Source organism: Colobus angolensis, unplaced genomic scaffold, assembly GCF_000951035.1.
Source record: "Colobus angolensis palliatus isolate OR3802 unplaced genomic scaffold, Cang.pa_1.0 Scaffold405, whole genome shotgun sequence".
Classification (NCBI taxonomy): Eukaryota; Metazoa; Chordata; class Mammalia; order Primates; family Cercopithecidae; genus Colobus; species Colobus angolensis.
In genome coordinates this window covers 2,147,974-2,156,657 of record NW_012117433.1, presented here as the reverse complement: position 1 = coordinate 2,156,657, position 8,684 = coordinate 2,147,974, and the positions used below count along the sequence as shown (strand labels likewise).

The window sequence follows — 8,684 nt, the reverse complement described above, 5'->3', positions numbered from 1 at the left end:
AAAAAAAAAAAAGAAGAAACAGGCAGTCACATCAATGTGGGGGTTTCCTGGGAGCTGCGTGCAGACTGAAGCCAGGGAGAGCCCTTGCCTCCAGCACGGAGACAACCCCTGCTGCGCTTCTGAGCACCTTGCTTGACGAAGTCAGCATGCGTTTAGGGGTCCAGTCTGGATTGGAGTTTGTTGGTGCATTCATGGTTTTATTTAAATGAATCCTGCATTTGTCGATCCCACCGATTCTTAGTTTTTGGAAAACCAACTGTGATGAATCATGGTCTATGTCCCCTGGAAGTCTGGATGAAATAATTTAAGTTCCTGAACACGTAGCTCTTTAAAAGGGGCAGCGGGTATGTGGTGCAAAAAAAAATCCCCTTGGCCCCAGGTTCCTACTGGTTTTACCTGCAGGTGCTGTAAGGGGAGACTGGAGGGAGAGCCTGGCAACTGGTCATGCCACTTCCCTTGTCCGGGCCGGCTTGCTTGATGGTCAGTGGGCTCCTCTTTGGTTCCACGTACATCTGGTTGAGCTCACTGGCCGGTGCTGGGGCAGCTGCTGTGACCTCACAGGCTGGTTCCTGCTCCATGTATTTAACTGATGGCTGCTGTGTGTCTGGCTCCTCCCCTCCCTGGCTCCTCCTGGTGTGATGCGCCTGTCTTTGTGGAATGCTGGTCTGGGACTAAAAACAGGAAAATCATAGTCTTTCATAGCTAGTTACTGACAAGGTGAAAATGAGAAAAACGTAAATTCCAGCACCCCCTGTTTATAGTCAGTCTAAGTGTGCCATCCACCTGGCTTTCTGTCATGCTGTGAGGAGATGAGTAAGCTGGTGTCGTCTTTCCCAGGGAGGGACGATCATTGGCAGTGCGCGGTGCCAGGCCTTCCGCACGCGGGAAGGCCGCCTGAAGGCCGCCTGCAACCTGCTCCAGCGCGGCATCACCAACCTGTGTGTGATCGGCGGGGACGGGAGCCTCACCGGGGCCAACCTCTTCCGGAAGGAGTGGAGCGGGCTGCTGGAGGAGCTGGCCAGGAATGGTGAGTGGAAGCCTGCTCCTGTGTCCTGCGGGCTTTTGCCCTGTTTCAGAGCTTTGGAATGGACACGTTTCCCTCTTCACTGCAGCAGAAGCACCTGTTCTCACAGATCTTCCAGGTCACCATCTCAGGACTTTTTATGATCTCAAAAAACAATAGCAGCAATCATAAGAATGCTGGTAATTTAACCTTACCATGTGCCAGGCACGCTTTGACACAGACAGTTTTATGGAATCCTCACGACAGCCATCCAAGCCAGTTTTTAGATCATCCCATTTACAGATGAGGAATCAAGCAGCCACTCAGCTGTGGTGGGCCAGGTCCCCAGCAGCCTGGGACACCAGCGTCCGCCTTTCAGCCCTCACACTATCTCTCCAACTCGCTGGGGTCCCTTAGAACTGAAGTTTTCACAAGACTTTATTTATTTAGATAAATTTCTGCCAATACATCATCCGGTACCACCTTTGACACTACTTAGGAAAGCGTTTCTGAGAGTCCTGTGTGTATGTAGGTGTTTTGGTTTGCTTGTTTTGGGACGGAGTCTGTCTCCCTTGCCCAGGCTGGAGTGCAGTGATGCGATTTTGGCTCACTGCAGCCTCTGCCTTCTGGGTTCAAGCGATTCTCCTGCCACTTTCTGTTCCTCCTGAGTAGCCAGGATCACAGACATGCACCACCACACCCGGCTAACTTTTTTTGTATTTTTGATAGAGACGGGGGTTCCATCGTGTTGGCCAGGCTGGTCTCGAACTCCTGACCACAGGTCATCCACCCACGTCGGCCTCCCAAAGTGTAGTTTTTCTCCCTTGAAGCAGTTGTTATATAATTTCAATCCAATATTAAGTATGTCCAGGGAAGCATATTGTTTAATAGCAACTTGATGAGAGGCGGCTTTGAGGCAAAGCAGCTGTCTCCAGGCTTGTGAACGTCCTTGTAGGGGATGGAGAACGCTGCCCGCTGGAAGCAGCCAGGCCTCACAGTTCTTGCTTGTCCACGTCGTCCTGGTCTTGCACAGCCTACTGAGTGCCCAGAGCAGGACAGTGGCCACGAGTCTGGGCCTAAGCTTGCCCCTGGCCCTTTGATGGTTCCGACTCCCTTTATGCAGAGCTGCATAGCCCAGGTCTGTCCTGAGTGTGAGGTCGATGCCCGCCCACGATCCAGCTTCCCACAGATGCATGAGAAATCAATGTGAAGATGGCCTAGTGTCTTAGATTCTCAATTCCGTAATTGTAACATATCCGTGTTCAAAGCCGTGTCATTCTCTGAAGCTGTTGCCAGGAAATACTGAGATTTTTGTTTACCAATTGCGAATGTGGATCCTTTCTTTTATTTTTCGAATCCACTGCTCTTGTCTAAGTGCCAGGTGACAGCGCCCATTGTGTGTAACTGCTGCCAGCTTTGTCTGGCTTCTCTTAACTATGCAGAATCTGGTTGCATTCTGAGGAAATAAAGAATTGACCCGGGCAGTGGCTCACACCTATAATCCCAGCCCTTTCGGAGGCCAAGGCAGGACGGTCTCTTGAGCCCAGGAATTTAAGACCAGCCTGGGCAACACAGAGTGTGGCTCTACCAAAAAATTAAGAAATCAGCCAGGCATAGTTCTAACTTCTCAGGAGACTGAGGCAGGAGGATCGCCTGAGCCCAGGAGTTCAAGGCTGCCACAAGCTGTGATGGTGCCACTGCACTCCAGCCTGGTCAACCGAGTGAGACCCTGTCTCATAAAAAAAGATAATAAATAAATGATACCAGTAACAAATCAAAGAGTTTCGAGTGTTTGTTTAGAGTGCTTGTGTTGCTGTTTGCTCCCCACGCAGGCCAGATCGATAAGGAGGCCGTGCAGAAGTACGCCTACCTCAACGTGGTGGGCATGGTGGGCTCCATTGACAATGATTTCTGCGGCACCGACATGACCATCGGCACTGACTCCGCCCTGCATAGGATCATCGAGGTCATTGACGCCATCATGACCACGGCCCAGAGGTAAAGCGCTCAGAGGAACCGGCGGGAGGCCACGTGGGGCCCGATGTGTGCCCAGCTCAGATGTTACCACAGGCTCTAGAACGTTCTGCAGATTGGGTGTCCTGGTGCTGGCTCGTAACTTGACTTTTAGGAACTATTGCCAGAAAATTGTTCTCTGGTCTGCTTTCCATTTTTAATTTTAAAACATTCCTTGTTTCTAACCTGATGATAAAAGAAAGCTGTTGATTAGAATTTGAAAGGAAGAAACAAAATAATAATTATCTGAATGTCCTGTCCAAACATCTCCGGAAGGAGTGGCAAGAAGTAAACTGTGGTATGGATTTTCCACACCACTCATTAGAGATGTGGCCAGCGATGTCCTGCCCTGTGTAACCTATGGATTCACAAAGTGTGGTGGGGCCACAGCATTTGATCCGAGGTGCTCTAGACTCGGCAGATCATCACTAATGACTCTGTGGGACACCCTACAATTTCTGAAGCAATTTGCATGAAAACCATGTGAAATGGTAAATAGAATAAGTGTCTCCCCTTTAAGGACAAGGTGCTTGAGACTGAGAGAGTGGTATATCCAGTCCCCAGTGTGGCGCCTCCCAGTCCTCTGTGTGTCCTGTTCCCAGTGATGCCTCACTGGACATTCTCAGTGCGTGGGTGTGAACCCCACAGTTGGTGGAAAATCACTAAGTTGGAAGGCTGCTCGGAGCAGTTGGATTTTTCCATTCCCTGGGAAGACCCAGTCTCCGGGCGTTAACCACTTAGTGACACTGGCACGCACTTGTTTCCCTGGGAGAGAGCCAGCCGTGGCTCTTGACAGCAGCCACCAACTGTGCCCAATAGAGAAGGTATCTGGGAAAGAGCCCAGCACAGGGCCTGGGAGGGTGAGTGTGTCCTGGGCACAGGCAGGCGAGGTGTCAAATGTGCAACTGGAGAGCGCAGAGGCGGCTCAAGTCACTTTCCTCACAGGAGTCTGGAAGGCTACTGCATAGCGTTTGCCTTAGTAGAAAATGAACCATTTTTGAAGCCTAGGTCCTTGCAGGCCTCCTGGCTAACTCGGCTGTCAAAGCCCCTTCTCCCTGCTTTCTGAGCTGTGTCTGGGGCTGAGTGGGTGCTCCCTGTGTTTCTCTGCTTTCTGAGCTGTGTCCAGGGCTCCCTCCGTTTTTCTTCCAGCCACCAGAGGACCTTCGTTCTGGAGGTGATGGGACGACACTGTGGGTATGTACCTGCGGTGGGTCCAGTGCCCGCGGTTCAGGTTGGGGACCCTTAGCGTCATCTCCCCGAGGCTGTACCCCACATTCTGAATGCTCCCATGGAGAGTCCTGGAGGGGCCGGCGTCCCGCTTCATACCTGGCATTGGATCTGCCCATCTGTCACTGAGTGGGGTGCCTGGGGTACCCTCATGGGGAAGGATCCTTCTGGGGTGTTGATGCTGTTGCCTTGTCCATGTAGGTACCTGGCCCTGGTCAGTGCCTTGGCCTGCGGTGCAGACTGGGTGTTCCTTCCGGAATCTCCGCCAGAGGACGGCTGGGAGGAGCAGATGTGTGTCAAACTCTCGGAGGTAATGTGGGTCCCGTGGCCGTCGATAGCGGGCGATGCTGGCTGCATTGCTTTAATCAGGATCCCAAGTGGGACGGCATTTTAAGCACGTGAAAGTATTTCTCTGTCTCCAGTTTGTCACACTTTGTATTTCACTCTATGGACTGGGAGCGTGGGGCATGTTTTCCTCTATGAAGGCTGAGACCCAAGGCAGAAGAGGTCTCATTTAAGACCTGAGTCTGAGACAGAGTGAGCCTGGTTAGAATGCCCCATGTGTGCCTGACTCTGGCAGGTGGACTTCAGGCACTGTTGGCTCCAGGCTCCACACAGCCACCACTACCATTTTCTACGGGCGGGTCTTTAATGCGGGGCTTTATAGAAAGCGAATCCATTGAGGATGAGTTAATCCACATCGTGGAGTGGTCGCTGTGTTCCTTTCATGACCTCTTTAGGCTCACGTGACTGCTGTGAGCATAGGAAGGACGATGGGGACAGCAGCCCCGGCGGCCCAGCAGTGCAAGGCCTTTCGGGTGCGACTGTGGCCACCAGAACCCAGTGTGTGGGCCCTGTGTTCGCTCACACTGTGTTTTCTGTCCTGCCTCTCTGCTGCTGGAGCCTGTGCGCAATACAACTTCATCCCAGCGGCCAGGCTTCGGGGCCTCCCCTGGGAGGGGCCGGGGAGGAGTGGTTTACAGGGAGGTGGCAGGAAACTCTGGAGGGAGGCAGGAAACTCTGGAGGGAGGCAGAAAGCATGAGTGCACGAGACGCCTGTCGGGGGTCCATCTCTGTGTCCTTCCCCTTGGGAACCCCTGTCAGTCACACCAGCGCCCTCCACCAAGGGCTGGCTGGGGCCACATTTCTGTCTGTGGTGGTGATGTGAGCTCCCAGTCCCAAAGAGCTCTCTTCCAGTGAGCCACAGCTGCCCTGCCCCTTCACCCCTGCCCCTCTCCTCCCCCCTGCCCCTCCTCTCACCCCTGCCCCTCCTCTCACCCCTGCCCCTCCTCTCACCCCTGCCCCTCCTCTCACCCCTGCCCCTCCTCTCACCCCTGCCCCTCCTCTCACCCCTGCCCCTCCTCTCACCCCTGCCCCTCCTCTCACCCCTGCCCCTCACCTCACCCCTGCCCCTCCTCTCACCCCTGCCCCTCACCTCACCCCTGCCCCTCCTCTCACCCCATCCCTCCCTGCTGTCATCCAGAGTACCTTTCACCACCTTCTGATGTCATTGGGAAGCAGCTCTTAGGAAGCTGGGCAAAGATTCCTGCCCAGAAAGAGGCTAGCTCAGTCTGAGACAGATTTCTGTCGTTTTGTTGCAGTTGTTGCTAAGAATGGGATTAGGAATTTGAGAGCTTTAATTTTCTGTGTCTGCAGAACCGTGCCCGGAAAAAAAGGCTGAATATTATTATTGTGGCTGAAGGAGCAATTGATACCCAAAATAAACCCATTACCTCTGAGAAAATCAAAGAGGTGAGTGCGTGCAGCTGTTTACTTTCCCTTGGTTTCTGCCTGGAAGCAGGGGAGGTTAGCATCATGGGCAGGCTTGGTTTAGAACATTGAATTATTAACTTTTTATCCTTGATATTTAAAACATTTTTATAACGACTCAGAAGTTGGGCGGCATGGGAAACACGCAGCTCCCGCTCCCGGGGGCCCGTTCCGCTTGCGTCCCCTCTTGCTGAGTCCCTAGAGGTTCCGGGACTCCCCGGCAGACATAGAGGAGGTCAGCTCGAGTGGTCACATGTGTTCTTTGGAATAGAGTGTTCTGGCTCTTAAACGTGAGCTGCTCTGAGAACGAGGACTGAACACTTGGCAGCTGACCTGGGCTTCTGTTTGCCACAGTGGAAAAAGGCGGCGCCTTGCTCTTCCCTGTGCCCTCCCGTAACGCAGAGCATCAGCTGAGCGCATTCTTACTCACAAAGAAAGCTGCTGTGTCCTCGTGGCCCTGCCGGGGGACGGGCTCTGGCAGGCTTCATGCCCTGGAGCTTGCTCAGTGCCCGCCCATCTGGAGAGGACTCTGATGCCATGGGCTGGGCTCCTGCTGTAGACGGGGCTGGGGACGGGTTTTGGCTCTAGCAGCCGCAGGGCAGAAGACATCCCCACCTGCCTTTGTAAGTCGTGTTCTTTATTGTGCTTTGTTACGGTCAGTTAAGGAGCAAAACATGTCTCTGGATATGAAAACGGTGACAGACACCTGGGAAAGACATCTGCCAATATTTATAAGTGGTAATCCATAAAGTCAAGGCAAAGGTTTTATTTCCCACTTAATTATAATTAAATTACAGGACAATGGACCAAGAAGGAAGCATGAAATTCACGTAGCCTAGCCCCACTGTTCTTACAGAGGAGTAAGCTGAGTTCCAGAGACAGTCAGTGGCCTCTCCAGGTCACCGGGCCAGCGTGTCCATGGGGTGGGGCGAGGGCAGTGCCTTGATTAGACTGGGTTGTGCTGTCAAATCACAGCTAAACAAATTTAAGCTGATTATAGGAAAATGTTGACATTTTTGTAAAACATAAGTAATAGTTTAAATGCAAGCTACTGAAACTTTTTGTTGTTGTTGTTAAAGCACCGTACATGTGACCTGCATTCGTTTTCTAGGTGCAAGCCAAGGTTTTCTTTGGTAACAAAAGTATTATTTTTAAAACCGAGTTTCAGCTGCCTGTTATATATACTAAATGTTCTGCTAGGAAACAAAATTTAGAAATAACTTTTCCCATTTAGATCTGAAGAAAGAGCGAAAAACCTTTTTTAGTGCCCAGTGCCTGCTTCCAGATCTGGGCTGCTGTGTCCGCATCACGGTTCCGCGTCCTAACGAGACGTTTCCTTGCAGCTCGTCGTCACGCAGCTGGGCTACGACACGCGTGTGACCATCCTCGGGCACGTGCAGAGAGGAGGGACCCCTTCGGCATTCGACAGGATCTTGGTGAGGATGGGAGGGTTGGGCATCTTCACAGGGTCTCCAGGAGGAAGTGTTTCTGGAGAGGCGCGGGCACCAGCCGGCCACAGAGGCTGGCAGGATGCTCCCCCAGAGATGCCAGTGGCCCGGCCCTCATCTTGACGATCCTTGAGACCTTTGGTGCAGACCAGTCTCTAGGCCTACAGCCATTCAGCTGCGGGGAGAGCTCTCTAGTGTGGGAAGGCAGTGCCTGCTGTTAGGATGACGTGGACCCCAGCGGACAGAACCCCAGGGCAGAAAGGCTGTGTTCCTTGTGTGGGTTTCTGGAAACTGACTCAGGGCAGCAGGAATCCCAAGTACAAACTCAGCTCTTAACACTCCTGCTCTCCGTCTGGCCCTGACCTCCCCTCTGTTCCCATCTTGCCAGTTCTAAAGGAGTGGAAATCGCTTTGCTCTGAAGAGTTGGGATGCAAGTGGGGAGGGCTGTGAGCACCTGACTGAGATCACTGGAGGTCATGGAAAGATAGCAGGAGGTGACAGGGACGGGGCAGGGCGGGGGGCTGCCCCTGACCCACATGGACCTGGTTTCCAGGCCAGCCGCATGGGAGTGGAGGCGGTCATCGCCTTGCTAGAGGCCACCCCGGACACCCCAGCTTGCGTCGTGTCGCTGAACGGGAACCACGCCGTGCGCCTGCCACTGATGGAGTGCGTGCAGATGGTGAGTGGGCAGCCCATGGCCAAAGGCGGGGCGGGGGCAGCTGGGGACAGACGCTGCTTGTCAGGCCCGCCTGGGCACCTTGGGTGTCTTGGTGCACGCTGGGTTACACAGCCTTTCTGAGAAGGGGGTGAGCTGCCCATGGGGAGGCATCAGGCTTGTGTTCTCACCCACACCTGCAGAACCTGCGCCGTCTTCACTCTTTGGTTTTCTAAGTTACCGTCCGTCCTTGTGACATGTAGTTGTAACCTCCCCTGAGGTGGGTCTAGAGTGTTGGGATCCCAACAGTTGAAGAGGTTCCAGGTGGCCCCAGTGCACCAGGCGCTTTAGAAGGACAGAGTGCAGGGAGGTGGTCGCAAGAGAGATCTGTGGACAGGGAGGCAGGGAGGCGGGCGTGAGAGAGATCTGTGGACAGAGTGGCAGGGAGGCAGGCGTGAGAGAGATCTGTGGGGTGGTATTTTGTAGGGGAAGGTGGGACCTTCCCAAACTTCTCCAGTTTCAGCCACTTCCTGTCCTCCTATCCCCAAGGACATTCAGGTCTGTGATG

At 53.4% G+C, this 8,684-nt stretch overlaps 1 protein-coding gene across 4 annotated transcripts in view; it reads left to right on the top strand.

Moving 5' to 3' along the window:
- Positions 1–8,684, top strand: part of PFKP (phosphofructokinase, platelet) — a 37,847-nt gene that overhangs the window by 1,855 nt on the left and 27,308 nt on the right. For 2 of the 4 annotated variants that reach the window (XM_011955998.1, XM_011955997.1), the window contains exons 2-8: positions 838–1,027; positions 2,836–3,001; positions 4,166–4,210; positions 4,445–4,553; positions 5,900–5,995; positions 7,357–7,449; positions 8,015–8,140. In XM_011955998.1, coding sequence (XP_011811388.1) covers positions 838–1,027; positions 2,836–3,001; positions 4,166–4,210; positions 4,445–4,553; positions 5,900–5,995; positions 7,357–7,449; positions 8,015–8,140 — 825 coding nt within the window. Of the gene's footprint in view, positions 1–402; positions 485–837; positions 1,028–2,835; positions 3,002–4,165; positions 4,211–4,444; positions 4,554–5,899; positions 5,996–7,356; positions 7,450–8,014; positions 8,141–8,684 lie in introns of all 4 variants that reach the window. The other 2 variants (XM_011955999.1, XM_011956000.1) reach the window with 2 other exon arrangements.